Source organism: Sinocyclocheilus rhinocerous, unplaced genomic scaffold, assembly GCF_001515625.1.
Source record: "Sinocyclocheilus rhinocerous isolate Xijiao unplaced genomic scaffold, SAMN03320098_v1.1 scaffold1170, whole genome shotgun sequence".
NCBI classification, from domain to species: Eukaryota; Metazoa; Chordata; class Actinopteri; order Cypriniformes; family Cyprinidae; genus Sinocyclocheilus; species Sinocyclocheilus rhinocerous.
In genome coordinates, this window is record NW_015652163.1 from 425,609 (window position 1) to 452,973 (window position 27,365).

At 36.6% G+C, this 27,365-nt stretch overlaps 2 protein-coding genes across 3 annotated transcripts in view; one reads left to right on the forward strand and one right to left on the reverse strand.

The window, feature by feature from the left end:
• The first annotated feature begins 11,249 nt into the window (after positions 1-11,249).
• LOC107713884 (SH2 domain-containing protein 4B-like) lies at positions 11,250-21,328 on the forward strand. The gene is made up of 8 exons (XM_016519530.1): positions 11,250-11,424; positions 12,369-12,528; positions 12,847-12,994; positions 15,490-15,628; positions 16,160-16,454; positions 17,079-17,206; positions 18,651-18,871; positions 21,135-21,328. Exons 1-8 carry the CDS (start codon positions 11,250-11,252, stop codon positions 21,225-21,227), a joined length of 1,359 nt encoding a protein of 452 aa, XP_016375016.1. The 3' UTR covers positions 21,228-21,328.
• Positions 21,329-23,790: 2,462 nt separating this feature from the next.
• Positions 23,791-27,365, reverse strand: part of LOC107713891 (tetraspanin-14-like) — a 9,776-nt gene continuing 6,201 nt past the window's right edge. For both annotated transcript variants that reach the window (XM_016519538.1, XM_016519537.1), the window contains exons 8-9: positions 26,761-26,874; positions 23,791-25,644 (exon numbers count right to left, since the gene is read on the reverse strand). In XM_016519538.1, the coding sequence (XP_016375024.1) occupies positions 25,576-25,644; positions 26,761-26,874 (183 nt within the window). In that variant the 3' untranslated portion in view covers positions 23,791-25,575. The remainder of the gene's footprint in view (positions 25,645-26,760; positions 26,875-27,365) is intronic.

Sequence of the window (27,365 nt, forward strand, 5' to 3'; positions counted from 1 at the left end):
TGTTTTCCGGATACATTTGTTTTGCAAAATGCAGCATTCAGCAATCTGCCATGGTGCAGTAAGTGATGCCTGAGATGTGAAGGGTAAATTTTTCCTCTCACAAAGACACAAGAGCCCCATCCACTCCTACCACATCTCCTTGAAGATGACTGCATGCATATCTCATGTGAGGTCCAATTTATGTGTGTGAGCACAGGATCAAGGATGTGTCTTGTTATTTCTATGTTAGATAAGTGAATAAAATAATCTTCCATCCGTACTATTAAGTTAATAAGGCCAGAATGTGTGTTGATGGGGATTATTAATCTGTTCTCTTACACTTAACAAAGAAAAAAAATACTCTGGGTATACAAAAGCATTTACAAAACAAAAGGGTATACAAAAACATTTTTTAAATATCTATTTAATTTAATGTATTTTGGGGAAAGGATATTGTCAGTACTGACACTTTTTTGCCATTTATGTAATAAAATTAGGCTATTTATGGTGCATTATATTATATTATATTATATTATATTATATTACTCATGTCATTAATGTTTAATTGAAATGTGTGCCATGGTAATAAAAAAAATAATAAAAATAAAATGGAATAGCAATATTCAGTTGATTCAAATACTTGGCTTAGATGCAGAGACACCAAACTACGCTATTCATATTTGTGACCATTCACTCATTCGCCATTAATTCTCCCTTTTAACATTGTCCAGGCAATTTCCCCACTTACAACAGTTACATGAACAGCTTTTACCCTGGGTCACAATTACCACACAAGCCTTTGATTCCCAGCCAGAGAGTCATATGTCAAGCCCATTATGGAGCCCGTGATTGAGGTTTCATTTTTTGCATCAAATCCAAAAGGGTGCCTTGGAGAAGCGCTGGCAATTTGAGTTGTAATTGTAGTCAAGATCCGTTTAGTCACCAGAAAACTGCAATTACCCTTGAGATGTATCCGCCTGTGTAAATCTGTCTGCTCTTTCTGAGGCATTCTGTGACCATGGGAGGCTTGTGTCAGAGCTGATACACATGCAGTTATCGCTTTCTGTTTAGTTGCGAACATACAAATACTCGTAATGACTTAAACATTCTATTGCCAAAAATCATCAGTCCTTCTTGTTCTTGTCCGTTTATCCAGCAGGAAAAGTAACTCTTTGTGGTAAATTTGGTTTGCTAAGCAACGTTGTAAATGCACATACTAACAGCAAGAGTCAGTCTCTTGATTCAGAAGTGCCTCTTTTTATTCTAAAAAGACGGAAAAAATTATCTGCAAAAAGAAAGTGGTAAAAAGAGGGACGTGAGAAAGAACGAAATCCATACAAAACATAATGTATCACAAACTGCCTACAGTGCCTGAGAAAAAGTTTGTAAGACTTTCTGGGACATTGTTTTGCCCTGTCTGAAAGGGTGAAAATGCAATATTCCTCCCATTGTTCCTACTCTCACAAATCAATTTCTGCCGAGGGAAGATGAAACTCGTTTCTATGATCGTTCTATTCAAAAAGTAACAAACAGATGCACTCAAGTTAACAATAACAGTACTCCTTTACCTTTTTAACATTTCATAAGTCTCACCTGACCAGCATCAATTTACTTCCTCTGCTTATTTCTTTCTTTGCTACATACATAATTCACAGACATCATAGCGTGATGTGTTGGAAATCTGCTCAGCCCATTAATTAATATAGCATAACCCCATTAAAACAATAAACCATATTAAATAATTTTATACATTTACAATGTAAAGCACAAAAATAATTTAATTCATAATGAAGACATCAATGAACGCCGCCAGATGTCCACAGGAAGCTTCAGGCCTGTGTTACAAGCCAAGTACCCCAGTAATTGTACAATGTACTCCATACTTCATTTAAGATTTCATCATTTGCTTCACAGAAACATAGACAACCACTAATAGACATCTCGAAAGCCTCAGAGAGAGCTGTCAGAAGAAATATACCCCTTCATTACCCTCTTCCAATAATCAGTTCTACCACCTGTTAGGTGCCAGCCATGTACATTAATATTCCTTGTCTCAGTCTTACAGTTTCAGTTACTGGCTGAATTATACACCAGACATCTCATCCAGAATGAAGTCCACCCACTGGTGGTCTGCCACACTCATGAAATCAGTGCAAGTCTGTGCAAAGTTCTTAAAAAAAACACTTGAAGATGATGCTAGCTTGACCTCCTGAAACCTTAAGTAGATTCAATCTGTTCCTTCACTAATTTTGGTAGGAACAGTCAAACCAACATCTCTCAATTTCACAGTGTTTCTTGAACCTAAATGGGATGCATGTCACCAAAATGATCACTTGCCATGTGTTTTGCTGAGCTGTCACTATTACAGTGATGACTTAAAGTGCTATCTCAAAGAAAGCGATCTGCAGCCTTCTGTTCACCTCAGTGAAAGCTCCTGTGGAACCTGGAATTATGGCTTTCCACCAGGTATATGCACTACCATTCAAAAAAAAAAATTTATTTCTATTTTTTGAAGTCTCCTACACTCACCAAGGTGGCATTGATTTGATTAAAATACAGTAAAAACAATAATACTGTGAAATAGTTTTTTTTATTTTCAAGTTTCTTTGATGAATAGAAAGTTCAAAAGAACAGCATTTACTGTATATTAAATGGAAATATTTTGTATTCCAGCCTTAAATTAAAATGATTGCTGAGACAACGCTATTGTTAGAAGAATTATTAGAAATGCAGAGCTTTTATGACAATATACATGAAACAGAAGGTTGTCAAACGTACAAAGGCAAAAAATGCAGTACCTACACATTTTGTCAAAATTAAGTTTTAGACTATGATCTGTTCTGTGTCAACTATGCTCAGATTCACAGAAAATGAAGTATGAATTGATATCATCAATGAAAATTCAATCAAAACCTTGGAAGCCATGTCTCTCAGTTTCAGGGATGACATAGTTACTACGTTGTGCCTTAGTAAAGAAGTATAACTATCCAATGGAATAACAACAAAACATCTACAAAATCTTTGATTCAAAATCTCATACACCTACCATTGAAAAGTTTGGGGTCAGTAGTTGTTGTTTTTTCTTTTCTTTTCTGTCCTTTTTTTTTTTTTTTTTTTTGAAAGAAATTAAAGGTGGGGTATGTATTTTTTTCAGAAAAACGCTTTAGAAAACTGAGTTGGGCCGAGTGCCAATACAAACTTGTATCCAATCAGCAGTAAGGGGCGTGTCTACTCATGATGGGGAGGAGAGGGAGCTCAGTGCACAGGACGAACATTAGCCGAGCGATGACAGATAGAGATGGCGGATAAAAAACAAAAGAGTAAAACGTCTGCGGAACAAAAGAAGGCTTACGATAAGGCAAGAAGTAGGACCCGTGTAAATATCGGATCAGCTTTCCAGCACTGGAAAGAGCTCAAGGAGCGGGAAAGCCTGCGATCAGATGCCGAGGTTGCTTTGTTTCTTCTCGATAGGTGAGTAACATTGGTTTTGCTTTCACTTATTGATGACATCATACCCTCGGCCGGCTGGCACAGCAGATTCCGCCATAATCGTTGCCTGGATTGCGTATGTATATGTGGGGCAGTGATTTGAAATATCAACATTGGCTACCAGAAATAACTTACCCCACCTTTAACATTTTTATTCAGCAAGGATGTGTTAAATTGACAAAAAGTGATGGTAAAGACTTTAATTGTTAGAAAAGGTTTCTATTTTAAACAAATGCTGTTCTTTTAAACTTTTTATTCATCAAAGAATCCTGAAAAGTATCACGGGTTCCAAATAAATATTAAGCAGCACATCAGTTTCCAGCACTGATAATAAATCAGCATATTAGAATGGTTTCTGAAGGATCATGTGACACTGAAGACAAGAATAATGGCTGCTAAAAAATTAGCGTTGCATAACAGGAATAAATTACATTTTAAAGTATATTATTTTAATAATATTGTGATGCAAAGCTAAATTTTCCTCGGCACTTAACAGTCTTAAATAGTAGTTTTAAATAGTAATAATAATAGTAATAATATTTCACAATATTGCTGTTTTTCTTTCTTTATTTTTGATCAAATAAATGCAGCCTTGGTAAGCATAAGTGAGCATATATATATATCCAATATAAAATATCTCAAGAAGAAGAAAAGTAATCTGCATTACACAGTTTATTGCAAAATTGCAGCTATGTGAGCACTGATCAATGACAAAGTGAATATGCAGATGCAGGTAAGATCCAGTATAAATGAGCACCATTATGAGCACATTATTAAGGTGCCTGTTGCAGTCAGGCTGAATAAGGATGAGCAGTGAGTGTATTTGAAAGGACAGTGGCCCTGGGGGTGACCCTATTACAATGGCAATCATGCAGACCTGTCCTCAATTTCCTCTGCTGACTTCTCCTCTCAGAAGATAACACTTTTAGTTCATATCAGTCAAAGATTGAGCAGGGACTGCATCATATTAAATAATTATCCGTCTATAAGAATCAGTGTTATGTAATAGCTTTTTAAAAGGAGAAAGGAGTGCCTCTCTTAGTTTAAGATGGGTGGGAATTAGGATCACCATTCTGTCATTTCTAGCTCCACTTAATTTTTTTTGATGGTTGGAAAGCTCCCTGAGGATTATGGTCAATTGCCTGTCAGAGGGGGACATACGAGGAAATATCTCTCAAAATGACCAGAACTAGGTTTATTTCATATAGATGTTGACGACGACTTGATCGACGACCTTCTCACACTTGAATAAGGCTGTTCGTTGACTTATATAGTACCTTTTTCATCGCTCTGCCTCTCCAGTTTGGGATTAAACTCAGGTTGATGTAAGTGAATCTTCCCACAGCCTAGATCACAGATTACCTTACTGACAGGTGGCAGTTCATGAAGCTCAAGACTTGTGTGCTTGAGATGATGTGGTGTATATCACTGGAGTTCCACAGGGTTCGGTCCTGGCACCTTTTCCATTCCCTCACTACTTGACATCATCAACTCTTGCCATTTGCAGAAGTTCTCTGGTGAAAATGACAATATCATCAGTACAGTTTAATCGAATGTCTATCATTTCTCTCACAATAAAAATACCACAAAGACCACATTTTTCTCAATGGTAGCTCATTATGTTATCAAGGACATAAAAGTGTACTACTAAAAATCTTTTTTTTATGTTTTTAGGCAAAGTAATAATTTGGCACAGCATAACTTCATGGAAACACAAAGATCAATTTATATGTTCAAATGTATGGAAGAAATTGATATGTCTAGTTCACACTTTGGCTGGCCAAAGCCTTCTTCCTAAGAGACAGGTATCTGTATTGAGCTACTGATGGTCAAGATAAACTTGTCAAGCAGAGCATCCTACACAATAATTATCCCACTGCATACTGGAGTTGCGATAACTAGTATACTTGTGACTTTTAACATACTAACTCTGTGCCCCAGATGCATAATAATAACAGCTTTATATATTAATGTTGTTTATCTATCAGCCTTTGAAACAGAGAGAACGGAGAGTGAACTGTGCAGAGTTGCAGGCGTGGTCCTCTCCCTAGTGTCTATTTTGTTCATTGAGCCAAATGACAAGAAAGAAGACAATAGGCTTTGCCTATTACATGCCACCTCAAGGTTTAGAGAAGCCGGTAATATGGCATCCAGAGCGTTTTATGTTCAGAATTAGGGCACCTCTGTGGTTTCATTAGGGGAGGGGGCAGGATGAGCTGCTCTGGTGAGACTTCAAATAACAAAAATGAACACAAGCCCAGTCACACCATTATGAAAGCGTGTCAAATCTCTGAAGCGTACTGCATTGCCATTTAAAGAAGGAATGTTAGGGATACAGCAATACACTAAAGCAAATATCTGTTGTCAGAAAAACAAAGAGAGCATATTTAGATCATAAGCTATAGGTTTTTAAGCCCTCATCATCTTCATAATAAATTCAAACTTTCACACATCTATTGCTCTATGTTGTTTCTATATTGTCTTTCTGATACATCATTACATAAAAAATTTATTTTAAGATATATTCAATAAAAAAGCTTGCTTGCAGCATGTGTGTGTGTGCGCATATATAATTGTTTTATTTTCATATATAGTAAAATACAAAAATACATAAGAATAATAATAATAACAATAATAGGAAAAATACAGGACAGTCATATATTTTATAATATTCATGCAGGATTAAACTCTATATTTTTACAAGATAAACTATTCAAGGCTCCAGTGTGTTTTATAAAGTTTATGAATTCTATTTTGAGCTGCACTGTTGCTGTACATTTTGAGAGGTATGCGTGCCGCATGTAAACACTCACGCAAATCATGAACAGTGAAAAATGTTCATCTCTGCACATTTCACTTTATTTCTCAGAGCAGCTTATAAAGTTGATTGATCTTTAATGTGTAGAAAAGTACTGATATGATAAAACAAACACATTTCTGGAACACAATATCAAAGACACGGATTGCCATGATTGAAGAGATGCAACCTCCAGTAATGTGGCTTCTTGTACCACACAAACAGCAGGAGGAAGATTTTTTGTGAAGGGGAATTTACTTTGACTCAAATTACAGGCACCCCTGCTGTTTGGTTTGATCGTCTGAGGCTATATTTATGAACATTACATAAATGCTTGTGTATATACACGCATACCCCTCACAAATGCATATCATTTTATGGTGCATATGGTGTCTGCTTAGAAAGATGTTTTAGCACTTCTCCACCCAAGGCAATGCATCTCTCTGACACTCACACAAATCTTGATGTCAATCCGTATGTCTCCACACTTCCACTTAAGCTTCTATAATAGAGCTATAATGCAGCGTGGAAAAAGAGCGAGGAGGCGAGAAAGAGATCACACAACAGGGACACCTGTCATAACCCCAGCAAATCTATCTGGACCAGTAAAGAGCGACTCAAACAGCCAGATTGATTGCTGTCTTCCTCTCTCGCTGCGTGTTTGATCCAGTCCTTTAATTCCCTCTACTTGTTGTATCTGATCCATACAGCCTTCATCTCTGCCCAGTGCGCAACAGATGCGATCACTGAAGACTCTCATTGTTGTGTTAATTTATGTGCTGCTGTGCATAGCCCAAGGCAACGTGGGCATTGCAGGTTGGCTGTGCGTATCTCTAAACACAAACGAGATTGTGTCCATGAGACTGTCTGAGGGAGGATGTATTTCTGCTGCAGTTCACCATTAAGCTTTCCCACTCATCTCTAATTCCTTAATTGCAAAAAAGCAGGGATTTTATTACCATCGGTTAGATAAATTAGCACTAGAAAGGAATAAGAATATAAACTAAAGAAGGACGGCAGAGAGAGGCGGATGAAAATGTGGGGAGAAAAGGGGTGACGAGTCACTGGAGGGGAGAAAGCGACATAAAGGAGAAAGAATAGAGCCAGGGAGACAGAGTGAGCAAGAGAGAGCGTGAATACGAGACTGGCAGACACCATTAGTCAAAGCCTGACAGCAGACTGTGACCGACAGGTAGACCAGTGCCAAGCAGGCTGCGGCAGCCTTGGCTCTGATTGGTTCTTCCCGTTTGGATGCCTTGTTCTTGATTAGAGTTGTTTTGAAAGACCAAGTAATCTCTAATGGCTCACTTAACTTTAGCTCAACACTGCCCTCTGTCTGTTATCACGTCACATAACTGTAGTGTGTGCAGGCACCGTATGCATTCTTCGAAGGCATAAAAAATAGAGCTAAGGTCCAAGGGGAATAGAGCGCTGCAGGAATGATGTATTTTTGTGGGCCAAAACCTAGGAAGAAGTTAGCATTTTAGCACTTCCGGTTTCATTGTCCTGAAGTTAATGGGTTCTTTGAATGGGTTTTGGTTAAATGCCTAAAATAAAGTCTGTGGTTAACACAAGCTCAAGATATTTTCATGTTTTATATGACATAAAATACATCAGTAATACCCCTTTGGGATTTTTTTAAAGCTTTTACTTTTTTTTACTTTTTTTGTTTACATAATGACTGAAAGAGTTGTTGGAAGTTTAATGGTGGTGGTGGTGTTTATAGCCTGTGTATAGCTTTTTACTTCTGCCGATTGTATTTATGCTTCAAAATTCATAAATGTTGTATTTAATGGTGTAGATCATCATGACGACCAACTTTGGTTGGACACAGAAGTTTATTTTCTGCAATAATCCAAAAACCAATGGAAAAATCCTCATTTTTAGAAGGGTTTTTAGTAAAGGAAACCAGAGTGATGCTATCTTTCGGGTTGGCCTACAAAAATATGTCAAGTTTATAATGGGAATGTCATGAAACCTCTGAAGAAGAAACAAGAAGGTTTAGACATAAATCCCTGAGTCCAAAGGGTCTAACTTGTACTGACTTGTACTGACTAACTTGTACCCCAAAGGGTTACTTGTACTGAGAACTTCTGGTGCCAGTGGCCCACAAGTCTAGTAGCACTTGATCAATTTCATCCACTCACGTCTGGTGATACACACACATACACATAAAACCTACAGATGGTGTAACACACTCACCCACACATTCAGTTCTGCTATTCCATATCTCACGTGTCATTACAGCTGAGAAAGGACCTAAAACAATCTGTCTTGATGCCTGGGGCTTAAGCTTGCTGGGAGATAAATTGACTTTTTAAGAAGTACTGAAGAGGAGAGTGCTAGTGTGAGAGTGTAAACTTTTAGTTTTGCCCGCCGGAAAGTATCCGTATTGTTTTTAAGTTGTCTGCATTTATAACATTCATAAAAATGGAAAATGAAAAGTAGGCAAGTAGAAATGTCATAGTATATGAATCAAAGTTTTATGACATTTATTTAACGTTTCATAGAAATATGCATGTACTATTATAAATACAAAAAAAAATGTATTATTTTAAAAAATATCAGAGCTAAATACTTGCATGAACATGCACTGCTATTTAACATTCATCAAGGCTGTATGGGAAATAAAACTCAAGGATCTTTTGAAAAGGAACTATAACCTTGACACAGAAAGATAAAGGACAGAGAGAGAAAGAGAAAAAGAGAGAGAATTATGCACCACATGGTTGTTTGTGGTGCCCAGCTGAGAACATTAAAAACACTAAGACACTATTCAAATACACCAACACACTTTCAGTCATTTCCCCAGATGTACAGATACAAGCTCAAAGTCACAAGGATTTACTTTGTTCAATCTGTGTTTAAGGCGATACTTTACACAGATACAAAGAAAATTTAAGGAATGAGCAACATAAAGATACAAATTAATAATTCATGCCAAACAAGTCGGCAGCATCATATTTGCTTAAATAGCTTAAAGAATAATTCAAAGTCTCTCTTGCAAAGGCATTAGCAGTGTACCGCAGGAGGACAGACTTAATGAAGAGAGCAATGGGACCAGATGAACCCTAGATAGGACAGAGGTTTCTAATTACATTAGCAGTATCTCTCTCTCTGGGTGTGTTTGCCTGTTTGCTTTCCGAGGTGAGAGAGCAAAAGAAAGCGAGCGAGAGAGATCCAGTTGCATTATAGGTTGACAACAGCCCTTGTCCATTCACCTGTGGGACACTTCTGACCTGCAGTACACACCAGAGGCCCGTCACAACATAGATGCAACCACACAAACCCTCATCATGGATCTGATGGGACACTATAACGCACCACTGTATTCACCGGCAATCAGCTGGCTGTGTTCGACTCTTCAATGACAGCGCGAAGCTCCATGCTGGCAGGACACAGAGGGATCTGAAAGAGTCAGAGCAGGTCAGTAAGATGAATAATGCAGGAACACAGAAAACAGAGTGCTGACGAATGCTAGCTATTGATTTTCTGTGTAGAAAACAACTGTTAAGAGTTTATGAGACATGTATTTTTTTTCTTTTTTTGCATTTGTATTTTATTCTTTTTTTTGTATTTCTTCTATTCTTGTATTGTAAGATGTTGAGAAAATATTTGTATTCTGTTACTGAAAAATGAAAATGATACAGTGGAATGAACACTAAATACACCAGATCACAAATCTGGAATCACTAAGACATGTATGTATTTGAAGGAAGCTCATATTTCTATTCACCAATGTAACATTTAATTGTTAAAAAAAGTCACAAAAAAAAAGACAAAAGAAAAAAGTGGTAACAGTACAACACAGTTCTCTGTTAATATTACTTTTAAGTTTCTACACATATTTATACAATTTGATCATTATTGAATTGAACAATGAAAACACTGTAAATTGTAAAATGCTTTAATGTAATAAATGTAAGTACTTACCAAGTATATTGGTAAAGTATTACCAAAAAATGTTTTTAAAATGATTACTGTTTGAATGAAATAACTAATTTATATTTTATTAAATCATAAAGTGAAGCTTTAGTTATAGAAAAAAAAGCTCTAGAAGCTAATCAGTTTCTACTATCTTAAAAGAAGAAAGAAGACTGAATCTAACCAGTATGAAGTGAGAAGTGGATGGCCCAGATGTACAACAACAAGAGTACAAGCACATCAGAGTCCTTAGTTTGAGAAACGGAGTCTTCACTGGAGCTCAGCTGGCAGCCTCATTGAACAGTACTCACCAAAGACCAGCTTCATCTGCTTTAGTGGATACTCTTGAAATATTGGCCTTTTAGTGAAAATATAACATCGGACACTGGCAAATAAAAAGAAATGGGTAGAATGAGCAAAAGAACATAAAGACTGGATGGTAAATGAAAATAAAAAAGTAGTATGGATGGGTGAGCTGCTCCAGAAACTGTTTGAGCAGAAGGTCTGTGAGAAGTGCCCTATTATATATCATCACAAATACAATATATATTCTACACAACAAATATAACAAATATTCTATACACAAGGTAGTGAATGCAACCCCAATATTGTTTTAATAAATGTTTAATATAGTAATAGTCATCAATAACATTAAAAATGGCTTGGCTTTACTGTAAATTGGATTGATTTAAGGCATCTTTGATTAACAAAGTATCAATTTATCAAAATTTATAATGATTCCAAACTTTTGAACAGTATGTTTGTGACTTGTATTCTGATACAACCTGCAAAATGTTTTGCCACAACTACCTAAGAAATTCTTCTAAACCAACACATAAAAGTCAATATAAATAAAGTGAGAACTATGTTACTGTCTCAGGGCATTTGTAGTTGAAGACTCACATACGACTTATAGGTGTAAAACATTGCAGGCTGTTCCAGGCAAGCATGCTGAAATGGTACTTAACTCTTTACCTTGTTTGACTCAAAGACTTCTGCTCCAAATATATCAGGCAGTTCTCCCAGCGTGATCCTGGATAGGAAATTCTGGCAGTCCAGAATGATGCAACAGATCTTGAGAGACATGTTTGTAGATCCAGAGCTTCTGGCTGAACTAAATGAGGAGCAGAGGCAGATTCTTTTCTACAAAATACGTCAGGAGCAGGTGCGACGATGGACAGAGAGTGAGAGCCAAGAAGGAAGCTGGGAAAGACCCCTGACCAAGGAGAGAGATGGTGAGTCTGGCAAGGCTAACTTTACTAGGCCTTCATGTAATCAGATTAAGTCTGCCAAATCTCAGTCCAAGCACTCGATTACTGTAGATCCCAAGAGCAAACAACAAGCGGTGCTAATATACACTCATGGTGTGCTATTGTACTATTGAAAACTTTTGAAAACTTTTATATCCAAACCAAAATCTCAGTTGGCCAGACGCCAATTCACTTTTAATGAATCGTTAAAATATTGGTGTCCAAAACACAACATAAGAAATCTTTTAAAAGCTTGGCTTAAACGTGTGCTATAAATAAATAGTGCTCATAAATGACTGTTGAAATAATATTCTCAATTGAACAGAGTAGAGGTTTGGACGCAGAAACAGTATTTAGTGCACTACAACTTAACTGTTCACTCTAAAATCAGAATCCTGTTGTCAATTACTCACCATCATGTTATTTCAAAATCGATAAGGCTTTCTTTCATCTTCAGAACACAAATGAAAATATTTTTATTATTTTATCATCATTTTTGTTCATCTATTGAAAGTCTACCCAAACAAAACTTTGACGCATCAAAAACTACAACAACACATTGTAAATGTATCAAATAGTTTAATCCAAGTCATCTAAAGAAACACGATCACTTTATATGATAAACAGATTTAATTTAGGCTTTTTATTTAGATATAAACACTGATCAACACATTGAGTTCATCAAATACGGAAACATGGATGAGTCCAACTTTTGGTTGCATGCACTGATAATGAATGGACAAAAATTTCATATATAAATTAAAGATATATTCATTTGTGTTTCAAAAATGAACATAAATCTTATGGGTTTGGAATGACATGAGGGTGATAAACGAGAGAATGATGACCATTTTAATTTTTGGGTGAACTATAACTTTAAAAATATAATCTAGTCTGGTTTTCACATCTGCTTTTATCACTGTCTCCAGAAAACAGAAAGAGTGTTCAGTGGCTGCAGGGCAGAGATGGCGAGGTGTGGGTCTGGGTAATGGGGGACGCCCCTGGAGACAAACCATACCAGATGATTGTCAAAGAGCTGATGGAGGAGAGAGCCAGGCGACAGGCTCAGCTAGAAGCCCAGGAGCTGTGGTGAGGATTGTGAGCTGAACACCAAATCCATGATGTTTATCTGTATCAACTGACAAGATTAGAAACTCGTTTCATTTCTAAAATAAAAACATAAAATATGGAATCTTTTCCTGAAGAGATTTATCATCATGCTTCAGTGTGCCACATAGAAATATAAGATTTATTTTGTTTATACAGAAAAATCATGTCATTCTTCCAAATATGCCTATAAGGAAGCAAAACAATACACAGGCGTGAAAGTTAAATCAGGTTGTTTCAGGAATTTTCAAATCCTATTTTATTAAAAGATTTCCACCTTATTTTCTGGCATTTTCCAAGGCGGAAGAAAGAAGAAGAAATAAAGCAAAAGTTCAGAGATGCCATCACAAAGGAAAAAGCACGCTTAGTTGCAGGAAAGTGGAAGGAAGAAGCTGAGGACAGGAAGGCAGCCAAACAGGAGGAGGAACGGATACGGGAGAAACTAAAGGTGATTGATCAACAAAACCCTCAAACTTCTAAATGTGCTGCAAAATGAGAATATGCACTAATTGGCCTCAGCAAGATAAAAACGGTTGCCAGCGTTACTCAAGAATCCAAACCATCTGCTAGAAAGTTTAGCAGGGGGAGTCACAAAACAATCCAAGTGATCAATTACTTGTAGGAGACCTGCAATGATGTCCACCTTTAGGGCCTAACATTCGTTTGGTGGATGTTGTTTAACACCAAAGTCTCTGTAAATTATTTAGGTAACTGTGTGGAACGGCTGCAGTATGTGGAGGTGAGCCCTCTGTACTTCTATTCTCTCTACCTCCCTTTGAAAGACAGAGAACAATGAGGAAAACAACCAGGCAATCAATACTCAATCTGAAACCAACAGGAGGGCAACTTGCTGCATCAATGACAAAAACCATGGCCGAGTGCTTTTTTTAGTTCCCCAAAACAGTCTATGTACTTTTGTTTTGTCATGTTAGTCTTAGTTGCTTCCCAGTTTGAGGCTAAATGAAACGGAAAATGTATTACACAAAGCTGAAGCTGCTTTTGGTTGATGTTGAGAAAAGTAGAAGTCGTTAAAATGTGAAAGGGTCAATGACAAATAAGAGCGCACAGAAAAATGAATAGGAGTAATCTATTAAAAACCTATTATTACATTTTTAAGTGCTTGAAATTAGTTTAAAAATAGCCAATATCCCAGTAATATTCATGCTAATAACTAACTAGTTAATAGTGAGAATTGGACACTAAAGTGTTACCAATATTCTTATTAACTCACCAAAGTATTTAAAGTGAGAAGGGTACATAAAAAGCATGCATTTTAAGGTTAGATTTTGACGTTAAATCCACTATTGCATTGTATAAAAATGTTCTACATTCTATACACAGTATTAAGTTCAATTACATAAGTAACTCTAATTAAATTACAGAAAAAATAAGAGTAATTCGTTACTTTACTTTTTCAATTGAAAAGTAATTAAATTACACTAACTAATTACTTAGTAACTAATTACACCCAACACTGGTTCCAACACTGCTCCAACACACAAACCATGTAGTTTTCAAATAAGCCTGAAGGACTTGATTAGCTGGATCAGGTGTGATTAATTAGGGTTGCATCTAAACTCTGCAGGGCTCCGGCCCTCCAGGAACTGAGTTTGACACCCCTGCTGTAGACAGAGCTGGTTTTGACGGTGATTGTTTTACACTAAGAAATTTTAACCAAACTATGTTACAGACTTTTCATTAAGACCCCAAAGAATATTATCAACTTGTGGAAAATGGGCATCCGATGACCCCTTTAAATATCATACGTTTTTGAGGACTGATGGCATTATCTTTTCAAAGAGGAAGAAAAAGAAAATGGCAGAACGTAGGAGGAGTCGGGGCAGACAAGTGTGGCGGCACGACCGTTTTTCAATATTCACACTGCAGATTCCCAAAGAGGCCTTGATGGTTAGCCATGATTTGCGGCCTGGTAATGAGACCTTCTAAAGAAACTTGTCAAATATTAAAGAGCTCATTTATCACAGCCCACATATCATCCCTCTTGCTGGAAATTTAAAGTCATTAAACTTTGAAGTGTTTCTCTCACAATACTCCTTAAGAAATCTTTAAAAAGACTGTCGAGGCACAACGTAAAGAGAAGAGTGAAAAGAAAATGGGTGAACCTCTCAAAAGTTGTTTTAGGCCCTGTCCACACGAACGCGGTTATTTTTTTCTACGCGGTTTGGCCGTTCGTCCACACGCAAACACAGCACCAGTTCACTGAAACCGAACATTTTTGTAGACAGCGAAACCGGAGTTTTTGGCTTGTGTCGTCGTCGCCTGCGCAGTTATCTCCGCCTACTGGAGACTTTTTCAGGCTTCTGATTGGCCAACATGGCTTTACGGTTGAGATTATATCACCACCTGTTGGTTTGGCATGCTCTTGACAGTGCTTCATAGCATGCGTTTGCGTTTTCATGTGGACAGAGATTTTTTTAAAACGGAAGAAGGAAAAACTCAGTTTATAAAAATACCCGTGTACGTGTGGACATGGCCTTAAGTTAGACGTTCTTCAGTTTTATGAGAAGACACTTCAATAAAGAGCAACTATGTCAGCAAACTCAAAGACAAACATCTCCATACTAAATGAACCAAGAATGAACAACATTTTCCATAGCAACTGTCATGACCTAAACTGCAGTCATCTTTTTGGACTCTACTGGTCTATACAAGGAGTGTCTGTTTTCAGATAACGCCTCATTGGTAATTACCTTATGCCAATAATTACACGGCTTAAGTATCTCAAACAACCATGTTAGTGTCCTAGAGGATTAATTATTCAACCAAATGATTTCCATTTCAACACAGCTAATGAGCCACTGGTGCTAATTCATTAGTGCTGCAAGAGTTAGAACAACATCCTGAGCCTAAGTAAGGACTGAGGTGCATTTGATTTGTCAACACTCTCTCCGTCACAAAAAAAAATGTGTTACTCTCACACAGAAACAAGAGGAAGAGGAGAAGCAGAGGGAAGAGGAGGAGATACGACGTGCAGAGGAAAAAAGGGCCAAGGAGCTATATATGTCCCTTGAACAAGAACAAAAAAGAAGTGAACAAGGTGACAAAGAGTGGGAGGAACAATGTGAGTGAAGATGTTATTTCTTCATATACATTTTCATGTCAAACCCCTTCTTTTGTTTATTAGGTCTCTTCTTAACATCTACAAAAATATCTTTAGCCTGTTGTGTGGATGTTAAAAAAAAGGTTTAAAAATGAATCATAAAAACCTGGTAACCTAATAAATACCAGTTTACCATGTTTATATATACATTATATATATATATAGAGAGAGAGAGAGAGAGAGAGAGAGAGGGTTAAAAGTTAGGCAAGTTGTTTTTAAACATGGTAACTAGTCAATCTAGTCAATGTTTAATCAATTTACCTAGTCAATGTTCTACCTGGTATACAACTGTATAGCAGCTAGTTTGTTGCTACAAAGACAGTCTAGCTTAGACCAGCTAGAAACCAGCTACCATGTTCCAAAACACACTTTCCACAGCTTTTATAAGCATTATATAAATTATAAAAGCTGGATTTTCCAGCAAAGTTGCATGCAATCTATCCTTTCTTATCAATTTTTCTCCATCTATTCTTTCTACTTCTTCCTCTTTAGTACGTCGCTCCAAAGAAGCTGATGAGGAGATGACAAGAAAGGCTCGCTGGGCGAGAGATGAGCATAAGCGCCAGTCACTACGGGCCATAGAGAAAGGCCACGTTGCTAGTCTGAGTGGCCATTTCCAGAAACAATCCCACCGGAGACACAGTACTTTCATTGAACCATCTGTTAGTCCGGTTTCTAGCAATGAAGTCCGTCCCAGGCCCGGCCTTCAGCGTGCAGAACCCCCTCTGTCCCGGCGCAGACAAAGCCGCAGACATAGTACAACAGCAACACAACCACTAATGGACAGGTAGCCATTCTGTAGAGAAATAACAGTATGTGACACTGAATATAGATTATACTATATTCAAGTGCTTTAAGCAAATATTTATTTATTTGGAACACACAAACATTAGAATTATGGCTGATATGGAGAATTATTATATACTATAATACTATTTTATTTTGTATTCAGCAGACATTTTAATTTCAAAGTGACTCACATTCAAGGTATTGCATTTTGTTAATAAAAAAAATTACAAGTTAATTTAGGCATCTTAAATTTATATCTTAGAGCATTAAAATGGATATGTTTTTAATTTGCCAAAGATTACATTTACCAGTCACCCTTACATATGTGTGCATAAAAAATTCCCTACAGAAGAAACGCTTTAGACCACCCTATGCTGGTTCGTAGGTCTTAGCTGGTTTAAGCTTGTCTAGCTTGCCTCCCAGACTGTCCAAGCCCATGTTCAGTTGGTTCAGCTGCTCTCCCAGCCTTAAATGCTCTAATATAGGCAAACCAGGCCTTGTTGACCAGATTGAGAGACCATCTAAAATCACCAAACCATCTTATGCTGGTCCTATTAAAAGAATTATGCATTAGATCAAGAACTGTGTAATTCTGTAAAGTAGCGCTTTTCTTTCCCATTAGCCCTGCATGGGTGCGAACACCACGGCCCAGTTCCAGGGAAATGGTGATTCTCTGGTTCACTGAAGAGCAGAAACCAAAACAAGCGGGATACGAACGGAATGGCAATGCTATCGCACCGTGGTTCCACGGTAAGGTTTCTTAATGACCGCTCTGGTGTCTCCCGTTATCTGATACGATGCATTAAAATCCATGATCAACTGTTAAATTGTGTGCAACACGAATAGCTTGCCACTGCCAGCATTAATTGCATAATGTAGTTGACGACTACCATCTCGTAAGCAAGTGGAAAACATGAGTAGTTTTAGCGAAGCAGACATATGCTAGCACCTCTCAAGCAGATAACAGATCTCTGCCCTTTTACCCTCTTGTATACACACGGTCACCCAGATCCACAAGGAGAGAGAAATGGAGTGTGGAATATGCAGCCCTTGTTTTGAAACCAGAAACTAGACGACCAACAGATGGAGAGCGGTGGTGTATGTGTCTGCATCTACTTGTACACGGACAGACAGTAGAGAGAAATTGAGAGGGAGTGCTCAATAATTCAAAGGCTTTGCTAGGCTAATTACTGGCATGAGTCCTGCAGCTTTGTCATGTTAGAATGGGTTACAGTGTGTGACTCCTGGTTAAATGACAAGAGAGCAGATTAATAGGCTTGTGAGTGTCGGAAATTCCAACGGAATGTGGGCCACACATCAGTCTGTGTGATTCTGAATAGATGCGTCTAGATAAGAGGACAGACGCACACTCATTCATACCCTTACTGACACACACATACACAAGCCACGGTGTCGATTTACACCAACACTGCTGGTAGAGATACATGGAAAAAACATACTATACCACTTTCTATCTGGCACCTGATGACTCCATTACAGAGATAACAAGATTACAATGGAAACAATGCTGAAATACCTACACAACTACTCTTAATTTGTTACCCTTGTGGAAAAAAGAACTGTATTGAATGTGCACTTGTAGTGTACTTCAAATCAAAGTACAAAAAGCTACTTGCAGATAATATAATATTAGCATGAACTCATGACTATAATTAAGTATACTTTTAAAAAGTGCACTTTGTAATAATGTCAAATAAAAGTTGCTTCAAAGAAGTACACTTATTTTGGTATGTTGACTAACATAGTAAAGCACATTTAAAGTACATGATTAGAATTGTAACTGTAGTTTGTTATTCAGTATTACATTTAAAGGAAATATATTTTAAACATACTAAATTACAGCTTTATCTTACAGATGAGATGTGTATATGCAAACATATTTCAACACATGACATACAAGTTTCAATAGAACTAACATTAAATTTTAGTTTACCATAAATGTTTGTCAGTACATTCAACTGTAACTATATTTCAAAAAATGAGATTGCATAAATTTAAACTAAAATAATACATTTTAATTTAATTGCAAATAGCAATTCACAAGGGTAAACAGGCCAGTGTTTGTGAGGTGCCTCAGTTAATATCCACAAAAAATTGTTTTGAATTAGTGTACACATAATTAACAGCATTATAAATAAAAGTTTATAATGCTGCTCCACTGTCTATGCTGAAGGTATCATCTCCCGAGAGGACTCAGAGACACTGCTTATGAATGCTGCCGAGGGCTCTTTCTTGGTACGGGTCAGTGAGAGGATATGGGGCTACACACTGTCCTATCGCACAGCCAGCGGTTTCAAGCATTTCCTTATCGATGCTTCTGGGGACTATTACAGCTTTCTGGGTGTGGACCAAAACCGTCATGCCACCCTTGCTGACCTCATCGACTTCCACAAGGTAAAAGAGCAGTAATAGTGTGTGACATATGGGTAAATGGATTTTTACCTCAAGAATGCAAAAGATAAAAACATTTCTCTATACCAACCAACATACATTTAAAATAGTTTATATGAATCGTTCACAGTAAGGCCAGTAAATTTAGTAAATAGAAAATAACGTCATTTCCTGTACTTATTGAGAACAAAAGCTTAAAGTTCTGTTATCATTTACTCACCATCATGTTGTTCCAAGGCAGTGCAGGTCCAGACTGCTCTTTTCCATTCAATGAAATTGGACGGATGAGGCTCGAGGAATTAAGCTTAAAAAAAAAGTCAAAGCACAACAAAAGCATGATTATAGTACTCCATACAAGTCGATTAATCAAATCGAACATTTTAGTGAAGAGCAATCTGGGGCTCGGGCCGTGTCAAGGTCAGAAGGGACACAGTTTGTTTGACAGACTAACCAATCTTTATCTAACGATACTGTCGTATACCGACCTGAGAAACATTCACTTCATAATATTGCAGGAATCAAGCAGTGCGTCCAATTTTATCTGTCGTTTATTTAGAATCACAACTTTCGATGATTCTTGAATTATTTTGAGTCGGTTCTTTTTTTTGCATGAATCGGTCAGGCTAACTCTGAATCAATTGAACCATTTGCTTCGCAAAATGATTCACTTTTTCGAAGCTATAGCGACTCCTGCTGGTCAAAAGAGTAAAACAGTTACAATCCAATCCACAGTCCTATTAAATATAATATAGTAATTACAGTTAAATACGAAGTGTCTGTATAATTTGTTTTCTTTTAATACTTTGTAGTGCTTGTTTTACATTATTTAGATTTAGCTTATGCCAATTATAAAAACAATTAACTATCATTCTGCCTTTTTATTTATTTTTTTTTTATTATTATTCATTACAATTGAACCTACATTAGGATCTGATGAGATGACTTAAACCCATTTGTTAGTTAATAATTTCAGTATTTTTGTTATTTTTGTAGATTCCTTATCGTCTGACTTTAGAGTAGGCCTATGTCGATTCATCCACTATGGATCCCGTTGTGTTCATTTTGTGTGTGTTTTTAAGCGTCAATTTTGGGAGTCCCTATTATATGGACTCACAGAGACGGAATATTTTAGTTTTTAAAATCTTCGTTTATGTTCATCTGAAGAAATAAAGCATAGGCTATACATCTAGGGCGACATGGGGGTGATTAAATGATGAGAGAATTTAATTTGTTTTTGGATGGAGTAGCGGTAGGTAGCCTTTACTTTTAAGGTATGAATCGGTTCACAGTTCAGTAGGAAACATTTTTAAAAAGTGCAGTCACGCACTCAGTCGTTTGCAGCTGGTTGTTATTAAACTGAGTTACAATCGAATGAAACAACCGTCCTATCATTTGCCATGAAAACTTATGTTTTGGACATGTATTGTGAAGTAAATAAATGATGGCAGAATGTGCCTTTGCCAATAAACTGCCTTCAGTTGTTTGGAAATTAATTACTTTCTTGTGCAGCCATTCAGTGCTTGTTCAGATGTAAGTTTTCATCATTCTCCAGAACAATGTTTTTACTGTGGAGAAGCTCTGATGCCCAGATACATGACAGCATGTGCAGGATTAAAGTTTGGTCCATCTTAAAGTCTCTGGATCTCTAAAAGTGCTGTAACATCTCAACATGTGAGGAATGGATTAGGAGTCAGGGCTGATTCCGGAGTCAAACAATGTAATGTAATCTGTAGGTACTAAAGCAACTTTCAATAACTGAGAGCTTGCCTGGCATCTCCACAAACCTTCAGCATAGCCTGTGTAACCATGGATATGTATTTCACTTTCTGGAATGCTGTCACAAGCTGTGAAATCTCTGACATTAGTTACATGCAAATGCAGGCGACGTTGTACAACTGTCAACAAGCGTTCCCGCTTCACGCCTCTGCAATATGGTAAAAATACATAAAAAACACTGTAGAACCTGTCTACATGTATATGAAAATTACAATGGGTTTAGCTCAGATAGAGACAATCACCGAATGAATACAAATGCAAGTCAGATTTACACAGCACAGCAGTGCTGGAAACAAGACTGCCCTCACTATTTCAGGCCACATTTGACATATGTTTGAATATGTAAAATAGATCGAATGACATAGCATGCTCCTTTTTAGCATACGATGATTTCCAGCCATTGTGTATCAGAAAACAGACTTTAAATCTTGTACTCATTCTATTAGAATGCACAGTGCACTGAAAAATGGCAACATCTGTCTACTCTCAGGAGGAAATCATCACAACTACAGGGAAAGAGCTGCTGCTGGAGGCCTGCAAGCGGACTGGGCCCTCTGTGGATTTCGGAGGGCTTTTCCCATGACTCCTTGCACAATAAAGACTTCAAAGGCAAATCTCTGTAGGGCAGCTAATGTAGCAGGGTGTTCGTTGCATTTCAAAGAACATGGTCAAAAATAAACAAGATTTCTGGTCCTCATGTTCTGCCTCTGAGTTACAGTGCCTTATGATCAGGCCTCAACGGAAAGACTTTTTTTCCTGTGCTAATTTTTAAGGAAAATATGTAGAATTCTGGGTTTAAACATTGTGAACGTGTTAAAGGATGCAGATTATACTAATAACGTAGAAATGTGTAGACCTTTGTGACACTGTATATTCTGTGCTGATTTTTTAATGAAAATATGAAGAATTCTCGGTTTATACATGGTAAAAATGAGTTAAATGAAGCAAATTATACAGAAATGCGTAAAACTTTAAGATTTTTTTTTTTTTTTGCTTTTTCTGTGCTGACTTTTAAGGAAAATATGAAGAATTCTGGTTTTAAAGAAGGTAAATTGTGTTAAATGAAGCAGATTATACAAATTATACACAGCTGCGTAAAACTTAAGAATTTTTTGCATTTTCTGTGCTGATTTTTAAGAAAAATATGTTGAATTCTGGTTTCAAACTTGGTTAAAATGTTAAGTGAAGCAGATTATACAAATTATACAGTGATATGTACAACTTTGAGGCTTTTTTGCATTTCCTGGACTGATTTTTAAGGAAAGTTTGTAGAATTCTGATTTTAAACATGGTAAAATATGAAATGAACCAGATTATACTAATTATGTGCAAATGTGTAGACACAAACTAGCCTGATGTAAAGGAACTGTGCATGGATCCGGGTATGAAAAGCCATTAGCGATCAATTTTCTGCTCTTTTATTATTTATTTAGTCGAATGCATTCATGTAGTGCAAGCATAAATGTATCTGAAATAGAATTATTATTTTCTGTTCTTTATAATAGGATGTGATGCAAAAAGCTATGTAAATAAGAACCAGTGTGGACACTGAAACAATGCATCCGAAGAAAGTGTGTCTAAGGAAGGACGGATTTAACAACAACAGGAAAAGACTGTTTCCTCAGTCCATCCTTTAGTTGTACTGAAGCTTTTTCCATGAGAGAGATAGTCGTTCTGTATCTTCCACTGAGATAAATCAGATCTTCTATACTTCTGACCCAGCAAAATATGTGCACATCACCCTACAGAGGGTCGATGGTCTTTTTTATTTGTTCGCAGTATGTTCCCACTCCATCTGCCCTGCCAGAAAGGCCATAATGGGACTTTTTATTAGGACGGATTGTCAAAGGTGTTCAATCTAATGTAGAGGTGACCGTGAAATGGCGAAGTTACCAAGATCCCAGTTCTGCTTTATCACCATTGAGCAGGATACTCCAGGTTTCTCCAGGATGATTGTGCTTGTAATTAGTGTGTCTAAGTCACTTTGAACTGGAAAATGCCACTACTAAATAATAAGAGAGATGCTTTAGTAGTTTTATGGGCTGAAAAGACACACAAGGTTTGTGGCAAATGTACTGCACTGCAGATTTTCTCAAGAAGTGGACCTTTCTGACCTGAAAGTCTGATGCTCGGATGTCATAACCCAGAGCAAAGTTTGAATTTTAAAGGCTGGTTTTATGTTACATTGTTTAGGTTGTTTTTTGTCCCTGCTTCAGGCAATTTTTTAATAGAGCCCTGGGGAAACGTTCCTACTTTTAATTGCTCCAGTCATTCTCCCATACGTCTACAACACTCGATTATTTTAATGAATTGTTTCTTTATGAAGAAAATGAATCTATATAAGTCCGTAAATATCAGTGCGAAAAGCTATTCGCTACACATTTTACTTCCATAATATGATGCATTTCTAAAATGAAATGAATTTTTTTTTCCACTGATTATTTGTGCACAAAAAGAACAGGAATGTGCATTTAAAAGGTATAGTACCATTCAAAGTTCAGGATCATTAAGATTTTTATTTTTTTAATAATACTTTTATTCAGCAAGGACACATTTTAGAATCTTGGGGTGGACTCCATAGCTGGACTATTTATGTCCACTATTTATTAAGACTAAAAATCTTTTTTGAGCACCAAATCAGCATATTAGAATGATTTCTGAAGGATCATGTTCCACTGAAGACTGCAGTAATGGCTGCTAAAAATTCAGCTTTGCCATCACAGGAACAAGTTACATTTGAATATATATTAAAATTTAAATATTAAATAGTTTAAGCAGTTATTTTAAATCGTAATAATGTTTCTATATAATAATATTACTGTTTTACTGTATTTTTGATCAAATAAATGCAGTCTTGGTGAACTTAAGACATTGTTGAAATAAACTCAAGAACTCTATTGCTTTTTACTGATAAGTTTTTACTAAGTTGTCTGTATGTGTATTGTGTTGTGCAAAGTGATGAACTGCTTTAAAAGAAAGATGGCAACATGTTTTACATAATTACATTTAAATATGAATGGGATATGGATTTTAAATGCAATGTCAACATTTTCAGCATAATTCATATCAGCTCAAAGCTGGTATGAGCTTCATCAACCAGCATATTTCATTTAGAAGACAAATGACAGTGTGGCTGATAATGTCAAACTCTTTTTTTTTTTTTTATTGAATATAAAAATGCTGAAAAGAATTCAGAAAATATTTACAAAGACAACAAATATCCAACAACAAATAACATCTAAATCCAACACAAAAAAACATCCCTTCATGAAAAAGGAGGCTCTTGCAGCAAGGTCAGGGAAACTGACTGTACTGCATTTTAGTAAATACTCTATCAAGCTTTAACACTACACAGTGGCACAGACAAGACTCTCCAAAAAGGGACAAAATAGTGCACTCTGAATTAAAAAGATTAACTAAATGCTTTCTTTTTTTATATATATAATTTTCTTTTTGCATTGAAGAGATTTTCAGAGGTCATATTATAAAGCATACTACGATAGAACTTCAAAAAGATAAGTCTTTGGGCTATAGAAAGAGTGTAGACAGGCAGGTGTTTGCATTTATGTAAGAATGCATATTGCGTTTTGGCTAATTCAAGTGTGAAGACATGTTAATATTGTTATGTTTTAAGTAGTTTGTGCTGTAATGGCAGTTAAATTTTCAATTGAAAACACAAAAAAGTAAATATTCTTTGAACACCCGTAAAAAAGGTTAAGCATGGGTATGATTCTGTCCAGCTTAAACATGGTATACTACACATTTTATGAAATCTTCAATGCCAGAGAAAAGGCACAATCTGCATTTTTGTATAAAGTCACCAAGTAAGAGTAGAAAAAAGGAGGTAAGTGTTGGCATCTCAAGGCAATGTTGACATCAGTATAAGCCATATGGTGACTACCATCAAACTTCAGTGACTCTTAAAGTTTTGTACAGGTCCAGTAGAAAGTGACCATTTACAAATGTGAGATATTCCGTTAAAATTATCATTAACAGAATGACCCAAAACAGCGCATACGAGTTGCTTACTGTAAAATAAAAGATACATACTGATGCATCTTACCTCCATTATGTAGGACCAAATGGATCAGCTCACGTCTCTTTTGATTCACTGACATTTGATTTCTACCCAGCTGCATTCTCAATATGTTCTGTTTACATGCGAGTACTTCTGGTCAGATCCTGATAGTTTTCTGCTGCACTCTTTGCAGTTGACATTAAATGCAGAACTTCTGTCTGCAGAAAGATTAAGTTACAAACTCAACAAATGTTAAAAATATGTATTTACTGCAGTTAAAACTGCGTAAAAATGGTTCTCTTTCATTACACTTTTACTATGAGGATCATTTTTTAATCTTAATTTATGCATGTTTTTATCTAAGGAAAAATAAACTTGCTTCTTAAAAACATCCTAAATTTGTTCCAGTTTGTGCTTTCGTACTAATTCCTAATTTAGTTCCCCAAAACAAAAATGTACACAATATTTTGGAGTGTATGCAACATGACCATATAGACACTTTTCAGTAATCTAAGCTTGGTTGACTTCTTCACATCATTACAATTACATTTCAGGTTAGTTTACAGGTTATGGTCCCATTATGTTGCCACTATGTATACCCAGCTTGGTTAATAGTGGTCCCAAAAATACAAATGTTTGGTTAATGGTAGTCCTATAAAAAAAAAAAATGATTCAAATAAAAATAGGGAAAGGGCTGGAGGTAAACTTGAAGAAGAGACAAGGCACACGTGACAGTATCCAAGTGAACTTAGGCAGCTGCGTATTCAATATGTGGTCTATAGAAATGCTGAAAAGGTGGTCCAGTGAATGCTCCAGAGTCCTCTTCTCCACAAAAAGAGACGCAGAAAAATAAAAGTAGGTCCACGACTTTTTCAATACATTGCCCTTAGCTCCCTTTCAGTTACGTCAGAGCTCAGTAATAATTCAACTCGACTTTTTCAATGTCTCCAATCAGCGTCCTTGCCAAGAAGATTCCCACCATCTAGAAGCAAAATCACAAGACACAACATTACATTGAGATTAACCTCAAAACTAAGACACGTACTGTAAACGCAGACAGGTACTTTCCTTCCTGGACCTACAACTTCATTCTAATGTTTATATCATAATTAGTGTGATTTCAAATACTTTAAACCAGCCCTTCTCAAAGTCCAGACTCCGGTACAGATCCGGACCAGGAAGGAATTCAATCCGGACCTGCCTCCACTTCCACTTCGTATTTCAAGTGCACTCGTATCACTCAGACTTCCATGGCATACACACACACACACACACACACACAGGGGCGCATGAACCAGTGTTGCAGTGTTTACCAACCTTTTTGTAAGACAAAGCGCATAGCAACTAGCAACATTTTGGATAAACCTTAGCTTTCATTCAGTAGAATAATGTCACCGGTTTCACCTCGGAAGCGCGAGCTTTCGCCTTCCCGACACAACTCGTCTCTCTCGACCGGCAGAGTTAGCGGCACATTCAACGGACCGAACCACAGCAGACTTTGAATGAATGAGTACAAAACAGTGTTTCCAAAAACCTATCAGTAAATATGCACATAGTTTGTAACACAGACGCACGTTTGTGCTGCATGATATATAAAATAAAGTAATATAATTCACTGCTGTATAACAGCGTATTGCAGTTATAATTCAAGATTTTAGCAATTCAGTTGACTGCAAGTTACACTGAAGTACTATTTCAGAAACAGAAAATATGTAAATGAGATCAGCTTTATAGGGCATTTAGTTGTAAAAAAATGCAGTACTGTATGTAACAGTTAAGAGAGTAAACGCAAGTACGACTTGATGACGTCATTAATATGATAATTAGCATATATAAAGTTGAATTGTTATATAAAGTTATGAGCATGTTTATTAAAAAAAGGTTTAGTAATAATTATTTCGGACCTTTTGACGTTGATGAGAATTCAGATTCGGACCTTTGAATGTAAACTTTGAGAACCCCTGCTTTAACCATTTGAATAGTGGTTTTGCTATTTTTAAGCTTTTGGTTGCTCTGTGAAAATAAAAGTGCTGAGAGTGACATCTAGCTGTAAAATATATTTTCCATGCAGTATTTTTTTCTTTAGTACATCCCATACCTGTAGCAATGATATGACTATGAAGACTCCAGCCACAATGTAGAGATTGCGTGGAAGCCACTCCTCTAAAGCCATCATGCATCCTTTGACATAAATGGTGTTGCCCCACTGAGACTTAAAAATAAATACAGTGTGTTATGTTTCACAAAATATGTGACAGAAAATGTTATGCAATTAATGAAAGAGCATTTTATTGTGCTGTGCAACACATTAAAATTTACAAGTTTATTCTCTGCAGGTATTCTGCTCTCCCAATTGCTATTTCCCTACTACCAACAGAGCACAAAAAAAGAATGATTATGAGAGGAGAGCGGAAGAACAAAACAACTTTAACATGCCCCATTCGTGAAAATGCAATTTTCATACTGACAGATATTAGTGCAGTGACAGAAAATGTTATGCAATTAATGAAAGAGCATTTTATTGTGCTGTGCAACACATTAAAGGGGTCATATGATGCGATTTCAAGTTTTCCTTTCTCTTTGGAGTGTTACAAGCTGTTTGTGCATAGATAAGATCCCTGAAGTTGCAAAGAATAAAGTCTCAAAACCAAAGAGATATTCTTTATCAAAGTTAAGACTCTGCCACGCCCCCCTAAAACGGCT

What these genes read in the sequence shown, in the direction of transcription:
- LOC107713884 (XM_016519530.1), top strand. Translation starts at nt 11,250, where the DNA reads ATGATGCAACAGATCTTGAGAGACATGTTTGTAGATCCAGAGCTTCTG. An exon ending in GGATACGGGAGAAACTAAAG is followed by an intron (nt 12,995 to 15,489) that starts GTGATTGATCAA and finishes ACTCTCACACAG; the next exon opens with AAACAAGAGGAAGAGGAGAA. An exon ending in ACACAACCACTAATGGACAG is followed by an intron (nt 16,455 to 17,078) that starts GTAGCCATTCTG and finishes CTTTCCCATTAG; the next exon opens with CCCTGCATGGGTGCGAACAC.